Source organism: Corvus kubaryi, unplaced genomic scaffold (genome assembly GCF_017639235.1).
Source record: "Corvus kubaryi isolate FWS band 111438036 unplaced genomic scaffold, C.kubaryi_AGA036_p1.0 121, whole genome shotgun sequence".
NCBI classification, from domain to species: domain Eukaryota; kingdom Metazoa; phylum Chordata; class Aves; order Passeriformes; family Corvidae; genus Corvus; species Corvus kubaryi.
The window spans coordinates 1415379-1437470 of NW_024580656.1; the positions used below are offsets into that span (position 1 = coordinate 1415379).

The 22092-nt window shown below is 55.9% G+C and overlaps 2 protein-coding genes and 1 long non-coding RNA gene across 5 annotated transcripts in view; 2 read left to right on the forward strand and 1 right to left on the reverse strand.

Annotated features, from left to right (window-relative positions):
- Positions 1–12240, reverse strand: ACER1 (alkaline ceramidase 1). Of its 2 annotated transcripts, none has more exons than XM_042046573.1 (7): positions 11906–12240; positions 9962–10064; positions 3755–3869; positions 3240–3378; positions 2092–2229; positions 1277–1414; positions 1–614 (listed from the first exon to the last, which is right to left on the reverse strand). In XM_042046573.1, exons 2-7 carry the CDS (start codon positions 10052–10054, stop codon positions 446–448), a joined length of 792 nt encoding a protein of 263 aa, XP_041902507.1. In that variant the 5' UTR covers positions 10055–10064; positions 11906–12240; the 3' UTR covers positions 1–445. The 2 variants fall into 2 exon arrangements, with proteins under 2 accessions (XP_041902507.1, XP_041902588.1); XM_042046654.1 differs by lacking the exon at positions 11906–12240 and adding an exon at positions 10185–10995.
- LOC121673555 lies at positions 4895–6804 on the forward strand. The gene is made up of 3 exons (XR_006019244.1): positions 4895–5118; positions 6264–6380; positions 6644–6804. It is a non-coding gene; the product is annotated as an uncharacterized LOC121673555 (long non-coding RNA).
- The window catches only part of LOC121673435 (acidic leucine-rich nuclear phosphoprotein 32 family member B), a 23072-nt gene continuing 12059 nt past the window's right edge, over positions 11080–22092 (forward strand). For both annotated transcript variants that reach the window (XM_042046768.1, XM_042046854.1), the window contains exons 1-2: positions 11080–11088; positions 13195–13201. The gene's annotated coding sequence lies outside the window, so the exon portion shown is untranslated. The remainder of the gene's footprint in view (positions 11089–13194; positions 13202–22092) is intronic.

Below are 22092 nucleotides of genomic sequence, written 5' to 3' on the forward strand. Positions count from 1 at the left end.
TCAGTGTCCACAGCTTTAATGCACAGCTCTCCTGAGCAAGACCACATATATCAATAAATAGAGTTAATAATAATAATTAGAGCAGCCCCAACAAACCCAGCTGTCACCAGTTTGGCTTCAGTGTTCTCCTCTGTGCCCTTGTCAGCAAGGGGTGCTGGTGCTTGACTAACACAGAGGACACAGAAGCAGCACCGTGTCCCTCCCCTCCTCGTGGGGATCTGCTGGAGGAAAATCTCCAGCTCCTTGAACACCAGTCTGGGCAGAGCCTTCCAAGGCACCTGTGGGCTCTCACTCTGCTTCATGCCCAGCATCACGAGGCCTCAGCTGCTCCCTGCCCCCTCCGCTACCATGCTGCCCCTGCCCGAGGAACAGGAACGCAGCCGAGATATTCCCTGTGTGAGCATCACACACCCCGCGCCCCAGGGAGGCCTGAGGGCACCCAGCTCTAGCACTGCTTGTGGGGCTCCTCCAGGGCGACGTAGGGCACCACGACAGGCCACGAGTCGCTGGGCCAGTATTCCAGCTTCGGCTTGAACGAGGGCATCTCGTAGCTGACGTTGAAGTAGATGACCAGTGGGCAGCAGTACAGCAGGGACATGGCTATCAGCACGTGCCTGCCAAGGAAACCAAAAAGCTGTGTTGGACAGGGGGAGCTTTGCCTGCTGCCATGGTCACCCTGAGGCTGCAGCCTCCAAAGGTCCCATGAGGGCTGCAGGGAGCATGGGTCCTGCAGGGTTTGTGCCTACAGGGAAATCCAGGCAGAGCTCCGTGAGCTGGGCTGGGGACAATTCCTGGTGCAGAGGGGCTGAGGTGACACAGGGGACTCACTCCAACCATTCCCTGTTTCCTGGCTGAGTTGTCTGTCCCAGCCATCCCAGTGCTTTTTGAGGATGGATCTGAGTGTGCAGCACTTGGACAGGCCCAAACAAAGCCCTGCTTTTCAGTTTGGCTGTTAAAATATCCCCAAGGACGTTGCACTTCACACAGCGCCCTGGGAGCAGCCACGGCCCTTTGAGACCCAGCTGCCCACCTGGGGGGACTCCTGGAACAATTTCCCTTGCAAAACAGTGCTTGGCTGGTGTGGAGGAGGAGAGGGACATGAAACAGTGGTTAGGGCTGAATCCTTGGGCTGAGCGAGGAGCAGCAGCAATAGTGACAGGAAAGGGGCAGAGGGTGGGGAAATAATGCAGCTGAGTGTCTCATCTCAGCTGCTGTTCCTCTGCCCCGGACATTTCAGCCCTGGAAATGTTTGGGCTGGGGTTCCTGGAGCCCTTACCAGAAGCTGTGGAAGTAGGGGAAGTTGATGGCCTGCCAGAGCCAGCAGAGCCACCGGTCACTGATCCAGCTGGTGATGGCCAGTGCCCACCACATCACCATGACCGCAGCCATCCGGTGAACCCGCTTGTCATTGCACCTGGAAGACACAGCGAGGGACAAGGAGCAGAGTAATTGTGTTGGAAGGAAAGGGAGTTTTAAAGAGGGCTGGTTCCTGCCTGCACATGCAGCAGTGCAAACCCCAGCAAGTTCCTTCGGGAGAGGATTCCTCAGAATTGCACAGGAACAGGGCAAGTGCGGCTCTGGGTGTGAGGATGATGCTGGGAAATGCCAGGGCACTCTTGTCTTTGTCTCCAGATCCTGGTGGGTTGTCCCAGCCCCACACTAGTTCCCAAATGCCCCGCAAAGGGGAAGGAGCTGCAGAGATGGCAGCTGAGGGGGAGAATTATGGAATCGTAGAACTGTAAGGGTTGGAAGAGACCTTTAAGATCGTCACATCCAACTGTTAACCCAGCACCACCACCATGTTCAGCACTAAGCCCTGTCCTCAAGTGCCACATCCACAGGCTTTTTGGAAACTTCCAGGGATGATGCCTCCACCATGGTCCCATGGATTGTCCCCACTCTGCACGGCCACCTGGGCCAGGTGCCCTTCTTGTACCCCAACTGCCCACAGTCCTGCCTGGGCCTCTGCCTGGTCCCTCCCCAGTACACGTGGCTGCTGAAGACTCAGGCTCAATTCACTGTTGTGGACAGAGTCACTGCCCAACAGGAGCACAGCTGGACCTGCAGGTAACCCCTGAGCCCCCTCCTTACTTCTTGAGCTCCCGCCAGGTCAGGTAGAGCAGGTGGAAGGCGATGCAGTTGAGCGCGTAGGCATTGAGGGTCGGCTTGATGAACGACATCAAGGTGCTGATCACGGTGGTGGTACCAGTCAGCCAGAAGAAATGCCTCCTGAGGGGAATTGGGGTGAGTGTCAGTGCCCCCAGGGCTCACAGGACGGGAGGGTAAGGATGGGAAAGATCCTGCTCCTGTCCTGAGAGGGGAAAAACTTCTCCAGCACCTCCTGTCTGTTTGCACTAGGCTGACCTCAGTGTCTATGGGGTCCTGGCAGGAAGGCTGAGGCAGCAGCCCCCAGTAGGTCCGTGACAGACCCGAAGCACAGCCCAGAAGGCGGCTCCTGCACTTCCATGGTGATGCCAGGGCTGAGGCAAAGGCTCTACACAGGCAAGGGCTGCCAGGCAGGACTGTGCAAACACACGGATTTGGGCTCGCTGAGCAACAATAGGGCTCAGAGGGGCCTTTCACATGCAAATCCCTTCTCAAGACCCTTCCCTCTCCCCCTGCCACGTCTCCACGGTGAACTCCTGGTGACCTCCTGTTCGGCATGGGAAGAGCAGATTTGGAGCAGGTCTTTGCAAGGCTTCTAACCCGGCTGGCTCCAGCCAGGAGGGGACATCCTCTGAGTAAAGCCCTGCTGGGTTCCCATTTCTGCTGGTCCATGCTCTCCCAGTGTCCCCATCCTTTCTGCTGAGCTCCTCCAGCCCAGCCAGCCCTCCTTGAAATGAGGGGTGTAACCAGCTTGTCCTATGAGAAACCCCCTCAGCCTTCAGGGAAAGCTCTCTGCGGATGGCAGAGGATGCTGGAACAGATTGACAGCACGAGTGATTGAATGGTAATGTTCAGGAACATTTCATTTCCTAATTGATTTTGAAATTCTCCATGCAAAGCTTCCTCTGCAGTGACACAAACACAAACATCTCCAGCTGAGAGGAGCCCAGCACAGGAGGGTTTTGATTTTTCCTCTGTCAGCACCAAAAGAAGGAGGACCTGGTCCTAAAGCCCTTCAGTGACCTCAGAGCTGACTCCTTGCAGGGGAATCGGGGGATCTATGGGTCACACACCTCAGTGTCAGTGACCCATCCTTCCCCTCAGAGCCTGCACTGTGTCCCTCTGGCTCATACCTGGTCTTGATGCACTTGGGGAAGTAACACTGTGGGTACCAGAAGGAATAAGCCACAGCCAGCGTCCAGAGGATGGAGAGCTCATCCAAGAGCTGTCCCACATAGCTCAGGGTCATGTGGAAGTACATGGAGAAGAGACCTGCAAGGAGCAAGGACACCTTGAGATGGCAAAGCTCCATCCAACTTGAGATGGCAAAGTTCCATCCTCCCACAAGCCCTGGGAGGTTCTTGGAGGGCCATTTCTGAAGATACACCATTCCTGAAGAGCAGGGCATGGATTTTGGTGTTCAAGGAGGCCAGACTGAGTCAGTCCACTCACACCGTGGGCATTTACAGGGCTGGAAGCTGCATATCCACAGCTGGCAGGAACCATGGGCTGCAGGCTTCAAACAGACCTGACTGCTTGGTTGCCCACCCACAGGTTTTCCCTGTGCTTTGGCCACTGAGACCCTCCAAAGGTCTCATGTTGGGTACTTTGGCAACCTGCCTGATCTTCCCACAGCCCTGGCACCCACCTACGAGGAGGAGCAGCCCCGAGACGAAGTAGAGGGGCACGGCCCTCTTCTGGCAGTACTGCCGGTTCAGGTACAGCAGCGCAGGAGACAGGATGAAGAAGCTCACATTGCTGATCTGGAAAACAAGAGGCACACTCAGCTCCTTGCACGGTCCTGGGCAAGCCCCATCCCACCTCGTGCCTCAGTGTCTCGGTGTGTGAGGATCCTGATCGCCAGCGGAGAGCCTCGTGTGGAAGCAGGGGTTGCTCCTGGCACAGGGAGAGGGCAGAGGGGTTTCTCCAGAAGCCAGGCTGGAGCTGGCAGGGAGGCTCTTGCTGTGACAGCAGTGGCTGCAGACACCTCTGCTCTCGCTCTGGGGCCAGCAAGCCCAGGCTGAGCTGCTGTGTCCCTTTTGGGTGATGCTGGTTTATCTTCAGCTGCCCAGTGCCTCCAAGCAACTCCTCTGTTTGCAGCCATCTCCCTCTCCTGTCAACCCAGACCTTCCAGGAGCTGCCTGGATGGCTCCTGACCCTTCCAGCCAGCAGTGATTCCCCTGAGAGGGCTTGGAAGGGTGTGAGGAGCTTGGCCAGCACAGCAAGGCATGGTCAGCAAAACACCCTGAACTGGAAATGGGTGTGGTGGAGAGCAGCAGGACATCAGGAGGTGGGAACAGGCAGGAGCGAGGTGACATCCTGTGGTGTCAGGTGTGAAGCCACCTGGCCTGGGGAAGGGAGGTGTGCTGGACACTGGTAATTACATGAGGTCATAAACCTCCTCTGAACACACCTGGCAAATGAACACAGAGGAATTATTCTGCTCTGGTTTCCAACGCTGCAAAATTCCTTCTCTGATGGACTTGGATTTGTCTGGGGTGGAGGGGATGGCTCTGGGGCTCAACCTCTTGCTGGACTGGCTGAAGGTGCCAGTGCTTCAGGGAGAGGAGATGCTGATGGGCCAAATGTGGGAGCTGGAGAGGACCAGCGAGTGCCCTAACCTGGACCTGTCTGCTGGGCCAGGCCCCCTCCCCCCTGCAGCACAGGGGAGGGAAACCTGAGCTAATTTAATTGCCCTCTGTGGCTTCTTACCCTCCCTTTTTCACCTGACTTTGCAAGCTCAGGGAAGGGATATCACCAGGGAACGTGGCCTCCCCAGGGAAAATCGTTCTTGCTTATGAAAGGTTGGGATTGTGGTGCTGCATTTACCTGCCAGACAGCTCTTTGGGGCTCTGGAGCCATCTGCTGAGTGCCATTTGGCAAACCACCAGGGTGACTTTTATCTCAGCCTCACAATCCTTTTCCTTTCATCTCCCAGCTCGATGCTGACCCAGACCCCACGCCTGGAATTTGGCATCCACAGCTGGAGCCTCCCCCCCTCAGCAGCACCAGGTAAACGGCAAAATCAGCGCTGGGCTTGTGGTGTCCCCTGGGATCCCCGTTTATGGTAACAGGGCTGCAAATCACTGGGATGTTGTCATCTCTCTGGAACACACCCTCTGGTATTCCAGAGGGAAACACAATTCACGCCTAATGTGAGGTCTCTATTCCCTTAAACACCGCAGATTCATCTTGATTTTCACTAAGGCCTCCATGAGACAAGTTGATGCTCCCATTAGCAGCAGTTCTCAGGCCGAATGGATCGGTTTTCCATAGGTGCTTAGAGCCAAATCCAGGCCTATTCCCACTCCAGCCATGAAAGAGAAGTGCTGCTCCCACTTGCACCCTCGAGGTCAAATTGTTCAGAAACGACCGAGAAATCAAACCATGTGTTCAAGCCACGACTACGCTCCAAACATTTCTTTTCCCGTGAAATGATTAAGGAGGCTTTTGGAAGGCAGGCAGGGATAGCAAGGAGAGGGAAAACGCTTGGGGAAAAGGCAGGAGAGTGCAAGTGCCAGCACGCACGGCAGTGAGGAAACTGCGGGAGAGCTCCGGATCCCTGAGCACCGGGCATTGCAACAGTGCCATTAATTACATGATAGCTGCGTTATCACTTCATTAATTCAGGACGAGATGTGCAAGATCAGATAGCAGAGGGGAGGGATAGCCGGGGGAACCGTGCCAACAGGGTCAGCAAGATAACAGGGATTCCTTGCAGAGCAGCCAAGCTGGGAGTTTAGGGGACAGCTCCCACCCCCGTGGGGGACACGGGGTTTTCATCACTCGTCGGTTCCAAGCCCTGATTTGTAAACGCTGACTTTCTGTCTTCCCTCTAGGATGTGGCAAGCTCCGTCTCAGATGTGGGTAGGAGGGTTTTGCTCCCAGTACACCCATTAGCAGTTTTTCTGGAGTTTCTGCTCAGGCTGGGACCCTCTAGCAGAGGTTCTGTTTAAACCTCTCTGGTCACGCTGGCCAGGAGGCAGCAGCTCCCTCTGCCCGGGGTGGCGGGGAGATAAGGGAGTGGTGATGGAGCCAAGGTGTGACAGGACGTGTGAGAACCCCCCTGCCTGAGCTCCCAGCCTGTCCCACTCCTCAGCAAGTGTGAGTTATTGCTCCAGGTGCCTCAGCTGAGCCCAACTATTTGCTTTTACCAGGAGAGAAGTGAGACTGGGATCAGCAACACGGCTCTAATCCTGATAGGATCACCCAGAAGAGCCCAACTTGTGCAACTCCAGCCCAGGGCGGAGGGACAGAACCTTCACCTGTGACAGGTGAGACCAGCCTCTGATACGGATTGAGGCAGGAGATGCTGCTTTGAGCACGGCAGCAGAGGCCTGGGCTGCTCCTCACTCCAGCCAGGCACTTTCTGCAGTGGAAGGAGATTCCTGCAGGGCTCACAGCAGTGAGTTCATTCTCACTCAAAGTGAATGAGCTTTAGCTGACAGAGGAGCCCACAGGGCCAGAGAGAGAGTGAACACCTCTGAGGCTCTCCAGACCTGTGCAGCAAGTTCCTAAAGCCAGGTCTGTGTTACAGGGGACAAGGCTGCAGGTCCTGACATCACAGTGCCAGTGCTTTGGGGCAGGAAGCAGCAGTTTGGGGAGTGTTTGCAGCGTGCTGGGCTGGGCTCCTGAGCACAGCCTTCTGGGCAGGTAAGAGAGCCATGGGATTAGTTAGAGTGTGAGAGGGCCAGGACACCCCACACAGCCCTGCCACTGCCACTGAGCCCTGCTCTGGTGGATCTGCACCCTTTGTTTCACCACTTGAAGCATCCAGGAGCTCTGGTGTGCAGCAGTGTCAGAGCTGCTGCAGAGACACTGCTGAGGTGTGGGTGTCGTTAGCAGCACCCTGGATCAGTCATTTCAGCAAAGAAACGAGGGTAGAAAGACAAGTCCCTGACTGATGACCCTCCTGGAGCACAATTCTGCTCTCCCCCGAGCAGCCAGAAGACAATAAATTTCTGGGTCACTGAGTCACTATAAATAGAGCTTTGTTGCTGAACTGCATCCAGCCATGAGCCACCATGTATTATTAGGTACTTAAAGGTACTGTTTACATTCTTTTCTCATACCCCTGGTGCTTATGTCTAATAAAAAGCATCCAAGCCAAGCAGGCCTGAGAGAGTGTGGCTGGCACAGAGCAATCCCCAGCAGCACATTTGCTTCTGCTGGCACACAGCTGCTCCGCTCCAGCCCTGGGCAGGGCTGGGGAGAAGACATTGAGGAGGATGCTCTGTGAGGAAACGCTGCTGATTTAGTGATCCAGGAGGCTTGGGAAGGAGCTGGCTGGCTTCCCAGCTAGTCTAAAACTCTGGAAAATTGACACTGAGGTAAATATTGGTATAATGAATTCAGGGCGGGCCCGTAAAGCTTGCTGCAGAGAAGCAGCAATCTGAATATGGGGAACAAATTAATGGGGAGAAGATGCAGGCTGTTAAATTCACACCTGGGATAGTGCCCTGAACCCCAGCTGGATCTGCAGGATGCAGCCATCAGGGACAGCTACAGATCTCAGCCTGGTCAGATTTCTATAATCCCCCCTTTAGGGCACATCACAAAGAACCTGATCCTGGGGTAGATCCCAGAGCAGGAAGGGGGGTCCCTGCTCTGCTGCAGGGGGTGAGAGCCAGGCAGTGCCAGCCGAGGATGGGACCCAGGCAGTGCCAGCCAGGCTGTGCAGGCTGAGGAAGGGGTGATGCCCATGTCAGTGAGGCTCCTGCCCACTTTTGGTGGTAAAGTCTGGCCCTGAGCACACTGCAGTCTCGGGGCTGTTGTCAGAAGCTCAGATAAGGGCAGGTTTTAGGAGGGTTTGCTCCTCTCCCACCCCTTGTCTGGACAGGAGGTCACCTGCCAGCCCAAGGCAGGCAGCTGGCATGACAGGGTTAGATTCCTGCTGCTCAGGAATCACATCCTAAGACAGAGGCTGCAGAAATGTTTCCCTCCCTTCCTGCACAGGCACTCTGCTGATCTCCTGAGCCTGGCAAAAAGGACATGATAAGAAGCTTTTTCTCTGCTGAGGAAGAGGTTCCCAGTGTTACATAGAGGAGACAAGGGAAAGTCCAACCACTGGAAAAAAATCCTGCAGGGTTTGCTTGTCCACATCCCTCTGTCCCTCCGTGTCGCACTCATTTTTATCTGCATGGAATCACCCATTGGAGAGGTTTTCCTCTCCTGGAGGAAAGCTGTGCCTGAGTCCCACACAGTGAGAATTCATCCCAACAAGCCCAGTGGTGTGGTATGGAAACCTGGGAGGTGGCTGTGGCTCCTCCATCCAGGGCTGGGCACCTGGGTAAGATTTTCAGGAACAGCCACAGAATTTAGAAAGCTGTGCCACAAAACGGCCCAGACAGCTGAGAGTTAATGTTTTATGGGAATTAAGAGGGCCTACAAGAGTTAGTCCTGCACCTGGCCACACCAATGGGTGTCCAGCAGAGGAGTTAGACACAGAAGTGCTTTTGAAAGCTCCTGAGATAGCTGTTGGTGTGATAAGGATTCCGAGCTCTTTGTCAGTCTGGGTGTAAACGGTGTCTCAGCTCCAAAGACGTTTAAAAAATGCTGCCTTAGGTACCAAACTTATGAGGCAAATTTATCTCCTGGAAGGAATTCAGACCAAACCCAAAACTTTCGCTTTCAGGCTTTGTGCTCTTGGTGGAACTCAGCCCCTCTCCAGTGTTAGCACAGAGGCTTTGGGCACTTCCAGCTGCATTTAGAACAGTTTGGGTTGGAAGGGACCTTAAAGATCATCTCCTTCCACCCCTTGCCATGTGCAGGGGTATGTTCCACTCAACCAGGTTGCTCCTAGCCCTGAGGTCTGAGATGCTGATCTGAGCATTGAGTGATTTCTGTATCTCCTTGCTCATTATGCCCTGCTCTGCACCTCTGAGCCCATGCAGCAGCAGCAGTAAACAGCAAACAGCACAAAACACACAGCTGGATGCCACAGGGAAGCAGGATTTGGGCTGGACTGGCAGATCTTTCTTTGTTGAGTGCCTCAAAGAGCAGTGACTACACACAGCCCCCTCCTCTGACACCCTGGCTGGGCAATTAGAGCCTGCAGGACTTGGGCTGGGGAATTATCGTTATTAGAGGTAATTTATTAAAAGCAGGAAATGCTTTAAAAAAAGAGGAAGAGCCATTTCCATGAGAACAAGAACTTCTAGTGTTAGACAGTAATTGCCAAAAGTTGTAAACAAGGCCTGTGGAAGGCTGTAAATCCACATGCCTCACACCCCTGAGAGCCTTTAATTGCTCCGAGGGAGCAGGACATGCTTCCAGAGGCCGCTTATCTCACAGTGCTCTGCAGGCAGATATGGATGCTCCAGCCATGGCACTGGCACTGGATGCAGCCTGGGTGATAAAGGATCACGGGAGGTGAAACTGGCTCATGCACCAGCTTCCCTCTGCGCTGAGTTCCGGATTCCCAACCTGCCTGACACGGTTCATGGAAGTGCTGCCTCTCGTTTTGCCACTCCTGTACATTTAGCTCGAGTATATGAGCCCTGTGTGGGACTTACCCCGCTTGGCAGCAGAGCTGCAGGACTGGTATAACAGGATCTCACAGATCTGGGCTGCGAAGGAGCTCTGCCAGAGTTTTCTCACTGGCAATCAACCCCACAGACACACCACAAGCACAGCACGTTTTGGGGAGAGACAGTTGTAAGTTGTAAGTTTTCAGTTGTAAGTCCCGTGATTTACCTGAAGCTCAGAACACGCTCCCCATATCAGCACCCTCCAGCACCAGGAAGTTCAAAGGAGTGAGGAGAAGGAAAGGAAACAGGGATATCCCATCCTATGTGGATCCCAAAAGCATCTCCTGGGTGCCTGGAGCCGGCCCCAGCCTCCCTCAGCCACTCACGGTGTTGTAGTACTCGGCAATCACCGCCGAGCGCACGAAGTTGCTCTCACACCAATCCACCTCAGCACTCTGGTAGGAAAATATGCTCGGCATCGTCGGGCACCTTGGGGAAAGGAGAGGAGCAGGTCAGTGGTGTGCACGGGGAGGGGAAGGGAAGGCTGCACACCCAAAGGGGACCCCGCTCCTCACGCGTGTGGCGCCAGCCAACCCAGCACAGCCTTACCCAGCTACCAAGGACTCATCCTCTTCCCAACACACATCCTATTGCAGAACAGTTCTTCTCTCCCCTCGATGCAGGAGTTGCAAATCGCCCCAGAAAATGCTCTCAGACTCTGAGGGTGGTCACTGAGCCATGGCATTAACACCTCTTGTCAGGTGCCGTTGCTGCCACACGGCGCTTCCCCATTTCAGCCCAGTCCTTGTCACCCCGTCTTCTCCCTTCTCCTCACTTTCTTTATGACTCAGACCTTCCTGCCAGGAGGACTTCCCTGTGCTCTGAGTTACCTCTGGGGAGTGGACAACCCTACAGAGGTTGGTGCTCATTGGCTCTGTTCTCCGCAGTCGTTCCTCAGCATCTTCCCGAGGGCTGGAACTCAGCTCATGGGAGCTCAGCCCAGGAGCACCAGCACAGACCCTGGGCATTACTGGAGTCCTGGGGCACTGGGAGCACTGGGAGGTGCCTCTTCACTCTGAACTGGATTTCACTTGGAGTGCACTCCCCAGCAATCTCCATCTCGATTTCCCAGTGACAGGGATCGCAGTTTGACACCTCCAGCGGGTTCTCCTCTGCCAGACCTGGCCTCTGGTAGTGGCAGAAGCTGCAGCTACAAATGGAATTCCAAAAAATAAAGATAGTCTAACCTTCTGCCTGGTTTTCTTCCCCCTGTTAAAGACTTTCCTGTCCTCATTGCTTCTCAGCACTCTTTCATTAATTTGAAAAATCAGAAGTTCTGATCCTATTTTGATCAGAAGTTTCCTATTTGGTGGGGTTTTTTTCAGATCCTTGAGACTTTAGAGCTGCTTTTGAAGATGGGCGCCAACTTCAGAGGCATCTGGAAGCACCACCAAACCCACAGTAGCTGGATTTTTGGTACAAGACAGAGACAGAAATTCCCTGGAGCTGAGCAGTTCTGCCCCTGGATGTGGACCCGTCCATGCTGCTCCAGCTCTGCAGAGTGAGCAGGTTTGGGGTGACACCAGGCAGGTGCTGAGGTGACACCGCTTCAGTGGCATCTCTGAGCTCCCGAGGCACTGGTGGCAAACAGCTTTCTTTGCTTCTCTTTGAAAGTCTTTTCAGCTCTAATGCAGGGAAGGGAGGTTTATCCCAAACCCACTCATCGGCTGATGTTCTTGAGGAGAAACTCCCTGTTTGCAGCGGGGTGAGATGAGCCAGCACCGTGCCCAGCAGTCCCCGTGGGTGTGCAGCAGGGTGAGGCTCCCACAGCTTCCTCTGCCTCCCTGAACTCCCGAGCAGTTCAAAGGGAGAAAACACAGGAGGGTGACACCAATGAGCTCTTCTGCAGCTCCTGCTCCGACCAGACAAACCGACTCGGGGGTGAACCTCCACTGTGCCTTTAGAACTGCAAGTTAACGATGGCATCTCCTTAATCCCAGCTGGCTGCTTCCCAGAGGAGCTGAGATCACAGCTACAGCAGGCAAATAAAATCGGCGGCAGGCAGAAGGGTTTGAAGGCTGACTCTTGGTGCTGCGTTTCCATGTGCTCCTTCACACCACAGGGACTCTCTCCTCATCCCTCATCGCTTCTACAGCGAGGCAAGGTGAAAAAAGAATCGGACCCAGGATGGCAAATCCCACCTCATGGCTGAAGAGATGCCAGTTGAGAGATGGTGAAGGGATGGGGAGACAGAAGAAGGAGCAGAGCAATGGAAGCAGTGATGGAGCACCCAGCACTGGCTGCTCGTGTCTCCTCCCAGCCTGGCTTACCTGTGATCCCTGGATGGACCAGCACTGCTTCCACACGCTCCAGGAGCTCCAAGGTTTCCAGCAAAGCTGGAGCAGCAACCTGCCCTGCTGCTCTAGCTCCGAAGGAGTGCCCACAGTGTGAGCTCACCGCCAGCAGCCGCCAGAAAATCCCCTCGCTCCGTTCCTAGGGAAAGCTTTGGGATGGGACAGGAGCCATGTGCACCCTCCAGGCAAAGCTGGGCCCCCACAGGAAACATATTGGCTGGAGGGGTTTATATCCATGCCCCTGGATGGGCAGGGGCAAGGAGGCAGGGCAGGGAAGTGTGAGCTGGAAGGGTTGGAAGAGCGGGGTGGAAATGCAGCCTGAAATCATCGGTGTGCCCCCGGGCAGGTTCTCAGCGCAGGCGCACGCACCTGGTGCTGCCCCTGCTTCTCCCAGGGGAGGGAACATCCACACAAACTCCCTTGCACTTGGAGAACACCCAACACGATGATTTTCACCAAGAAGTGCGGAGCAAGGTGATGCTGCCTCTTTCAGGATTTAAATTCAAGCCACTTCTCAACTTTTTCCCAATGTTTTGTTGTCAAAAAGAATGTTGTTATCAAATCTCACTCCTTCTAGCCTTTCTTCTTTCTGGTATTTAGTTAAAGAACTTTCTGAACAGGACACCTTTGGGTGACTGCTTCGCAAATATTTTCCTCCTGGACCTCATTCAGGCGTTCAAGAAATTTGGCAGCAATTAAACTCTTCCCCCCAAAACAACATTTTTTCCCTCCGTGTAGAGTTCAGAGAAATATGTTGTTTTCTTAAACATGGAAATTATTATTTGGCCAGTGCTTCCTGGTGGAGCAGGGGAGACACCACAGGCAGGGTGAGACCAAGCTCCAAGGTGTCCCTGTCCGTGTCCCTGTCCCTGCGCTTCCTGAGGAGTAGGGATCACACAGCAGCCTTTGCCATGGAGAGAAGTTCTTTGGGGAGCTCAGCCATTTATTTTGCTACTCCTATGAAAAGGAACATCCCTGGGAGACCTGGGCTGTGCCAGGGCTTACAAAAGCCCCACAAATCCACCTGGATTTGGAAATGAGGGTAATTAACCACTGAAGCTGATGTTGCACCATGGTGGAGCCTCCGTTACGTGGCACTAAGTCCAGGCTGGGGATCCTTCTAGGACAGACCTGGAGCAGAGGATCTGAGGGGATCCCAGAGAGCTGCTCCCACCCCTGGATGGTGAGGGAGTCCAGGGTGGATTTGCTTTTTATTCACTTTGAACTCTTGATGTCTTGCGAGGCCACCTAAAAACAAAGACTAGACAAGAATAAGGGAATAAAGGTAGGTAGTTATTTGAAGGGCCTTCAAAGGTACATCCTGGGGAGTCCAGTGTACTCTGCAAGCAGGACACCGAGCTCCCAGGCTGGAAGGAGCTCCCCAGTTCCACAGGGAATCTCAGAGAAACAAGAGGTGACTTGCCCATCCCGGCAGGAAGAGAGGCAGGGAAGGTGGCAGAGATGGATTTGGGAAGAAGAACCCACACAGGTGATGCCTGGTCTGTGTGAACATTCAAAAAGAATGAGTTTTCCCACCCCAAAACCTCCAGCATCCTTGGGGTGAGCCAAGTGTCCAAGCATCCCAGATACATCCTGTGCCACGCAGCGGGGACATAACTGGGGAGGGTGTCACGGGTCTGCATCTGCTCTGATTCACCAATAAGTAGGTCATAAAGAGAGCTTGGTTTCCTGCTGAGTCCTCCTTCCCAGCTCCTGCTGGTGTTTACATCCTCCTGCCTGTGGTCAGCAGGGCCTGGGAGGCTGGGCATGCTGGGGATGCTGACATGGGGCTGGGCTGGGGACAGGAGGGTGCCCAGGGAGCACAGGGTGAAGCTTCTGGGCCTCATGTGGGAGTAACACAGAGACCCCCCAGTGCTGGGCATTGCTGAGGCCCCAACTCCAGTTCTGGGGGCAGGTTTGGGCTCCTCGTGACCAGAAGGACAGTGAAGGGCTAGAGCCACGGATGGGAACAGAGCTGGGGAAGGGGCTGGAGCCCCAGGAGTGGCTGAGGAAGCTGGAAAGGGGCTCAGCCTGGAGCAAAGGAGGCTCGGGGGGACCTTGTGGCTCTGCACAAGTCCCTGACAGGAGGGGGCAGCTGGGGGGGTCGGGCTCTGCTGCCAGGGAACAGGGACAGGACAAAAGGAAACAGCCTCAAGTTGCTCCAGGGGAGGTTTAGATTGGATTAAAAAATTAGAGACTTCTTTTTTCCCACAGAAATGGTTGTAAAGCATTGGAATGGACTGCCCAGGGCAGTGGTGGAGTCACCACCCCGGAGGTGCTCAAAAACAGTGTGGATGTGGCACTTGGGGACAGGGGCCAGTGATGAACACTGTGGCAGTGCTGGTTGATTTTTAGACTTGATGATCTTAAAGGTCTCTTCCAGCCTTAAGGACTCTGTGATCCCAATCCTCCCTGTATTTGAAACTTCTTTCTCTCAAAGCTTCCCCCTCAGTCCTCACCTCCTTGCTGAGCCCTGCTGCCTCCTCTCCACCTGTCTCCTCACAGCAGACACCTCGGCAGGGACTGTCCTGTCCTCTTGGCTGGTCCCTTCCTGCTCCCTGGGACTGATGCCCTCTTGCAAGACCCCAGATACCAGGCAATGTCCCAGGCTTTGTGACACGGGACTGGGTTTAACCTGGAAAGCCTCGTCCCGGCTCCTGTGCTGCTCTGTCACCCCTGGGGCAGGCAGTGGGCACCGAGGGTCTCGCTGGGACTGCTGAGAGCAGGCAGTGCAATCACAGAATCCCAGTTGGTTTGGGGTGGGAGGGACCTTAAACCCATCCAGTGTCACCCTCTGCCATGGGCAGGGACACCTTCCACTGTCCCAGGTTGTCCCAAGCCTCCTCCAAGCTGGGGGACGGAGCAGGGGCTTCACAGGAGCCGAACCAGCAGCCTCAGGGCGCAGCTGCCAGGGTTTCATTGCTGTGTGCCCACGAGCCATGCTGGGCAGGCACTTTTGCTGCCGGTGCCACCAAAACCAGGCAACAGGGAACTCTGGCAGGCAAGTCTGAGAGAATCCAGTTGCTTCACTCGAGGCTGGTCCTACCTCCTTTGTCCTGTGGCACCTCGGATGGAGATTTCCACCCGAACTGCTGCTGGTGAGGGATTTTTTCTTTAAGAGATACCAATTGCAGCAGCTGCGGTTCAGGGCCACGTGTGTTTATTTACTGCTTTGGCTGCTGTGGGCAGAGGGGCAGCAGCAGCAGGGCAGGGAGGATGAGATGGGAGTGCTGGCATCCCACATTCCCACTGCTGTTAGCTCAGCACGGGTGAGTCAGAGCCCTGGCGTGGATGGAGACAAATGACTTCGCTCCGTTCTCACATCGAGCACAGGGCGAGTCAGGAAGGCAAACGAGGCATTTTGGCTCGTTATTGCCCTGCTGATCACTCTGTCCATGCCCAGAAAGGCCCCGGAGCTGCCTGGACAGGCTCCATCCCACTGCCATCCTCAGCTTTTGGTACTTCAGCTCCAGGACTGCAATTTCCTGCTTCCAGGTATAAAAACACAGGTGAGTGACCTGGGAACCTTGCTAATGCTGAACAGTCAGATAATCCCACTAATTCCTGGCTCCACAGGGCAGGAATCTGTCCTCTGCCTGGCTGGGAAGCTGTTTCGCAAATTGTGGTGGGGAAGAAATAACAAGAGCAGCAGGAGATGTGCTAATGCTGGATGTGCCTTGCCCAGCATTTGCCTCCATCGCTGCCTCGGAGCCCCTCAGGAGCAATGTCCCCACTCCTGTTCCCATCTGCAGAGCTGGAAATATCTCAGTGTTTCCTCACCAGGCAGGGCAGGGGCTCCAGGCAATCAAAAACCAGCACCAGCAGCAGCAGCAAAGCCAGGAGCACCCCACACGAGGTGTGGCTTTGGAGCCTCCAGTGCCTGAAACTCCTGCTCTGTGCAACACCTTGTGCAAGTCAGCCTCCACAGGGCCACGGCACAAGCCTTGTCAGGCCCCACAGGGCTGGTCTCGGGGTCCAGGAGAGATTCCCCACCAATCCCTCAGCACTGAGCAATCTCCCAGGCACCCCGTGATCTCCGCTCCAGGCAGGATGCCATTCCGGGCAGCCCAGGAGGCTTTGTCAATCTGACCACCCCGGGCTTGTTTTGAAATCCTGACAGGTTTAAAGCCAATGCCATAATTGCTGATGGTGACAGCGAGAACAGGAGTAATTAAAGGACATTCTCCCAGCGCTGTCATCTGTCACATGTGCCTCCAACACAGCGATGTGTGCGGAGAGGCTCTGCCTTGTGTAACTCCCAGGGAGCTGCTGCAGCTGCAGGGGCTGAGCAGGGACTTGCCCTGTTCTCCCCTTCTTGTAGACGAAAACATCTAAACCAGGAGGGAGAAGAATCACCTCATTCTCAGCCGTGCACAGCACAGCCAGGCCTTTCTCAGCCACAGGGCTGCCTGGAGTCCTGGGAGGTTTTGGGTTTAGCAGCCACAGAGCAGGGAGGAGGCTCTCGCCAAACCAAGCCCCTGCACCCAGCAACTTGTCACCTTTATTTCATAAAATCCTAGAAGGGTTTGAGTTGGAGGAACCTTAAAGCCCATCTCATTCTACCCCCTGCCATGGGCAGGGACACTTTCCATGAGACCAGGTTGCTCCTGGCCTTGAACACTTCCAGGATGGCACATTTGCCTGAATGTTGACTCTGAAGAGATGTGAAAATGGAAGGGGACAAAGAGAAAGTTCCTTTTTGCTGGGGCTGAGCCTGCAGCTCCCCATCACCGCTGGCAGGGCCTTGGCAGCAGCTCAGAGCCAGGGAGCTGTGTTATCCCACGCCGCAATCCTGCCCGGAGTGGCGCAAAGCTTTGGCAGGAGACCCCGGAGGTTTGTGCAAGTCCTGGGAGAGATTTGATAGCAGAGTCTGCAACCAGCCCTGGGAACCAGAGACTTCTCCATGCAGGGCTGGCTCTGAGGTCTCAACGAGGAGACACCCGGCCTCTCTGTGCTCCCTGCTCCCCACTGGGCAGAGAGCAGGAGCTGCTGCCTCTGCTTCAGGAAGGGGAATTGGAGCCTTAGGAAGTTCCTAAGAAGGCAGAGCACAGCTTTGCCTCCTGCCCCATCTTCTGGTGGTCAGTGATTTAATACTTCCATAGCTGGAGGTCCTGGGCCATCCTGTTTAACCAGTCACAACAGGCCAGTCCTGCCCATGTTTATCTGAGCCTTTTGAAGGTTATTTTTGTGGTCATATTCTACAGCAACAATGTTCTGTTTAGTTAGTGCTGGCTGGAAAAGCACCTCCTCTTAGAATCCCAGAAAGGTTTGGGTTGGAAAGGACCCTAAAAAGCATCCAGTGCCACCTCTGCCATGGCAGGGACACCTCCCACTGTCCCAGGCTGCTCCAAGCCCCAGTGTCCAGCCTGGCCTTGGGCACTGCCAGGGATCCAGGGGCAGCCCCAGCTGCTCTGGGCACCCTGTGCCAGGGCCTGCCCACCCTCCCAGGGAACAATTCCTTCCCAATATCCCATCCAGCCCTGTCCTCTGGCACTGCCCCCTTGCCCTCCTGCTGCCTGATGGCTGCACTGGGAGCCCTTCACTTCTGCAATGGGAAATCCCAAGCAGTTGTTCCCTGTTCCCCTCCTCCAGGCCCCTCCAATGCATCCCCTGCCGCCTCCCCATCCCACCCTGCTACTTCCCAGTGCTCATCCCTGTGCCTTGGGGATTTTCCCATCTCTATTCAAAGAAGCACATCCCATCCCAGCAGCTTTCAAGCTCTGCCTACAAAAATGAAGGGAGATGGGTGTTTGGCACAGTCTCCCCTTTGAAAACAGAAGTTTGGTGCGAGTGCTCCGAGGGCACAGAAGGACTGCAGGAACAGGGACATGGTGACACTTTGGAGAGCCACTGGAAAAACCTCTTGGGAGAGTTTGTCACCTGAACTGGCAAAGCCTGAGAAGGGCACAGAGGTGCAGGAGTGTCCCTGGACATTCCCCCTCTGTGCATACGCCATGGGAAGATTCTGATGCCATCTCCAGGGCTGTGCCAGCACTGATCTATTGGCAAACTTGTCCCCATCTCCCAGGGCTGCTGCCCCAGGCACACTGGGAATCACCAAACACGGAATCACAGAATCCCTGGGCTTGGAACAGCCCTCTGAGGCCATCAAGTCCAACCATCACCCCAGCACTGGCAAGGCCACCATCAAACCTTGTCCTCAAGTGCCACATCCACAGGGTTTTTGAACACTTTCAGCCACGGCGACTCAACCTCTTCCCAGGACAACCTGTTCCAATGCCTGAACTCCCTTTCCACGAAGGAATTTTTCCTAATAGCCAACGTGAACCTCCCCTGGTACAATTTGATGGGCAACCAGGGGTCTGATGGGCCAAATTCTGTGGAGAAGATGTTTGGGGACACTCCTTTTATTGAACATCCACCCTGGCCCTCGTCAGCCCTCGCTTGCAGAGACATTTCCTTTCTTCATTTAATAACTTCCTGATTCTCCACTGCGTTGTTTCTTTTAATTCCTGCCTCTCCCTGCAGGGACTAAAACCCATCTCCAACTAATAAAACCAACTAATCCCAAGACTCTGAGTCTTCAGGCAACTCCGAGGCGAAGCTGAAGGGCCCAAAATAACCCCTGGCTGCTGCAACTGCTTCAACTTCCTGTTTGCATCAGGATGGAGTTTGGCATCAAAACAGCTCCGGGCTGTCAAATCAGCCCTGAGGAGGATCTGGCCACCCCATGCCAGCTCTGGAGGCACACAGGGGTGTGAGGGGTTGGGATGGGGGAGGCTGGGGAGGGTGACACTGGCACGGGGTGCAGGAGTAGCCTGGGGACTCTCCCGTGCTCCTGGAGCCGTTTTCCAAGCCCGGCTGGACCCCGAGCAGCTCCTGCCTGCCAGCGATTCTCCCACACCCTCGGAGAGAGGGCCAGAGGCTTGCACAAGGCTGGTGACAGAGGAGGAGGCTGCTCTGGCCTCCAAGCTAAGCCCGTGCCTCTCTCCCCTGTTGTTGAGACTGGGAAACTGGAATGGGAACTGGGAGAGGGATCCATCCCACCCACAGTGAGCCTCTCCCTGTGGCACTCTTGCCCAAAGAGGGATGGTTCCCAAATCTTATTGTTGCGTCCTGAAATCTCCCTGCAGGGCGGGAGCAGAGCACAGAGGCCCCTTGTGCTCTGGGACCACGGAGGTGAGGAGGAGCAGCTCCAGCTTGTCCAGGGATGCTCTCACTCCAGTGTTTCTCCTGCAAAAACCCAGGATATTAGCACAAACCGTGTGAATTAGGGGCAGGAGCAGCTCTGACTGAGCAGCGCTGTGGGAGCAAACAGAGAAATCCTGAGGTTTTCCTACCTGTTCACAGAAATTCTCCAGACAAGTGTAAGCCCAGGCCAGGGAAGGGAAAGACCTCAGGGTTCACCTGTCCATGGCCACGCTGAGCAGAAGTGTCACGAGCTGGCTGAGACCTGATGCACTTGAAGCACAACTGAGGTGGCAGCAAAGTGGTGCAGGGACAGGACACGGTGACATTCCAAGGAGGATGCGAGTGCTGCTTCAAGCCCTCATTGGTGAGCTGTAAACCCCAAAGTGGTGACATTTGAGGATCCTACACACAGACCTCCTGCCTGTTTGCTTGCACGTGTCGTAACCCTGGGCTGAAGTGCCCTTTGGTGCTCCTGGGGTCCCTGAAAACGTCATCCCAGTAGATGCAGCATTATTTAACCCTAACCAGGGGTGCACCTTTGGGCCTGAGGCACCTGGAGTCCATTTCCCACCTGACTCCATGCCTGTGTAAGCTCTGGGTTTCTCTGTAGCCTCTCTGGGTGTTGGTTCCTGTACAGGTGATTCTGAATCCCTCAGCAGGGCCAAGCAGGAATTGCCATCATGGTTGTTCCTGGTGTTCCTGCTTGGTCTGGCTGAGCTGTCATTGCAGGGCTGGTGAAATCAGGAATTAATTTTTACCAAGTCTTGCAAACAGCCTGGGAGGTGCTGGGGCAGCTGGAGGTGACAACTCCATGTGCAGGTGAGGTGGGGACAGCACCCAAAGGCAGCCCTGGCTCCGCAGGCACATCCCTGCTGTGTCTCCCTGGGGCTGTAGCCAGAGCCGTTCCCACCCTCTCTTTCCAAGGCCATGGATGTGATGCTGAACTGCCTGGGAGCAGCTGGGCCCGGGCTCTGTGCAGGGATGATGGATCAACACCTTCCCTGCATGGCTCAGCCTCCCTATCGGAGAGATCGGGCAGGGATCTGCCAGGTGCCTCCAGATCCGCTCTGAGATAGGGGCCGGGTGCTGTTTCATGGTTACATGGCAGAGGGATGCCAGAATCCACCGCTAATTACTGCAGAGCTGAGCTAATTACTGCAGGGCACAGAGGCAGCAGCTGAACAGGAGCCGGCGTGTGCCCAGGGGAGCAGGAAGGCCACTGGCACCAGGCTTGGATCAGAAGGAGTGTGGCCAGCAGGCCCAGGGCAGTGACTGTCCCCTGTGCTGGCACTGCTGAAGCTCCTCAGGTCCTGGGGACAGCTTGGACATTGAGGGGCTGGAGCGTGTCCAGGGAAGGGAATGGAGCTGGGGAAGGGGCTGGAGCACCAGGAGCAGCTGAGGGAGCTGGGAAAGGGGCTCAGCCTGGAGCAAAGGAGGCTCAGGGGGGACCTTGTGGCTCTGCACAAGTCCCTGACAGGAGGGGGCAGCCGGGGGGGTCGGGCTCTGCTCGCAGGGAACAGGGACAGGAGGAGAGGGAACGGCCTCAGGCTGGGCCAGGGGAGGTTTAGATGGGAAATCGGGAGAAATTCCTTCACGGGAAGGGCGTTCGGGCGCTGGCACAGCTGCCAGGGCAGGAGTCCCCATCCCCGGAGGTGCTCACGAGCAGCGTGGATGTGGCCCCTGGGGACCGTGGCGTTGCTGGGTTAATGGTGGCACTCAACAGCTCCTGCTTCAGACCCTTCTGCCGAGTGCCCGGAGGGACCCTGGTGCCACCCAAACCCTCGGGGCGCCTCCGCCTCGTCCCGAATCCCAAAAAGCCTCCTAGAGGTCGCACATCCCACATCGGCAGCCCCCGCCGGGTTGGGAGCAGCCGCGTTATCCCAAACCCGCGTTATCCCAAACCCGCGTTATCCCAGACTCGCGTTATCCCAGAGCCGCGTTATCCCAGACCCGCGTTATCCCAAACCCGCATTATCCCAAACCCGCGTTATCCCAGAGCCGCGTTATCCCAGAGCCGCGTTATCCCAGACTATCCCAGACCCGCGTTATCCCGGACCCGCGTTATCCCAGACTATCCCAAACCCGCGTTATCCCGGACCCGCGTTATCCCAAACCAGGACACCGTGCCCGGGGTCACCTCGGGCCCCAGCCGTGCTCACCCCCCTCCTGTTCCCCTGCTCCCCCCGCCCCATCCCCGGGGTCCCCCCGGACCCTCCGGGCCCCGCCACCTCCCGGACCCCCCCGTGGCCGTGCTGGTGCTGCCCCCTGCGGGTAACGGGGCTGCGGTGCAGCCGGAGAGCGGGAAAGGGGGACCGGGGTACGGGGGAAAGGGGATCGGGATATGAGGGAAAGGGGGGATCGGGATATGAGGGAAAGGGGGATCGGGATATGAGGGAAAGGGGGGATCGGGATAAGAGGGAAAGGGGGGGAAAGGGGGGATCGGGATATGGGGGAAACGGGGGGAAACGGGGGGAAAGGGGGGATCGGGATATGAGGGAAAGGGGGGATTGGGATATGGGGGAAAGGGGGGGAAAGGGGGGATCGGGATATGGGGGAAAGGGGGGATTGGGATATGGGGGAAAGGGGGGGAAAGGGGGGATCGGGATATGGGGGAAAGGGGGGATTGGGATATGGGGGAAAGGGGGGGAAAGGGGGGATCGGGATATGGGGGAAAGGGGGGATTGGAGTACAGGAGGAAAGGGGGGATTGGGGTAAAGGAGGAGAGAAGGGTTTGGGGTACAGGGAGAGAGGAGGGATTGGGGTACGGAGGGAGAGTGGGGGCCGGGGTGCATGGGGAGGGGGGGGATCAGGGTACGGGGAGAAAGGGGGGATTCGGTTGCAGGGGGAAAGGGGAGTTTGGGGTACAGAGGGAGAGGGAGGATGGTGGTTTGGGGACAGAGGTGAGATTGGGGTACATGGAAATAGGGGGGATCGGGGGACAGGGGGGATTGGACTGTGGGGGTGAAAGGGGGGATTGGGGTATGGGGGGGAGGGGGATTGGGGTGCTGGGA

Excerpts from the sequence above, each read along its gene's own strand:
- ACER1 (XM_042046573.1), bottom strand. The coding sequence starts at position 10,054 with ATGCCGAGCATATTTTCCTACCAGAGTGCTGAGGTGGATTGGTGTGAG. Across the intron at positions 3,870-9,961 it reads TTGCCGAGTACTACAACACC|ATCAGCAATGTGAGCTTCTT; the intron begins GTGAGTGGCTGA and ends CTTGTTTTCCAG. Across the intron at positions 3,379-3,754 it reads GGGGCTGCTCCTCCTCGTAG|GTCTCTTCTCCATGTACTTC; the intron begins GTGGGTGCCAGG and ends TGCTCCTTGCAG.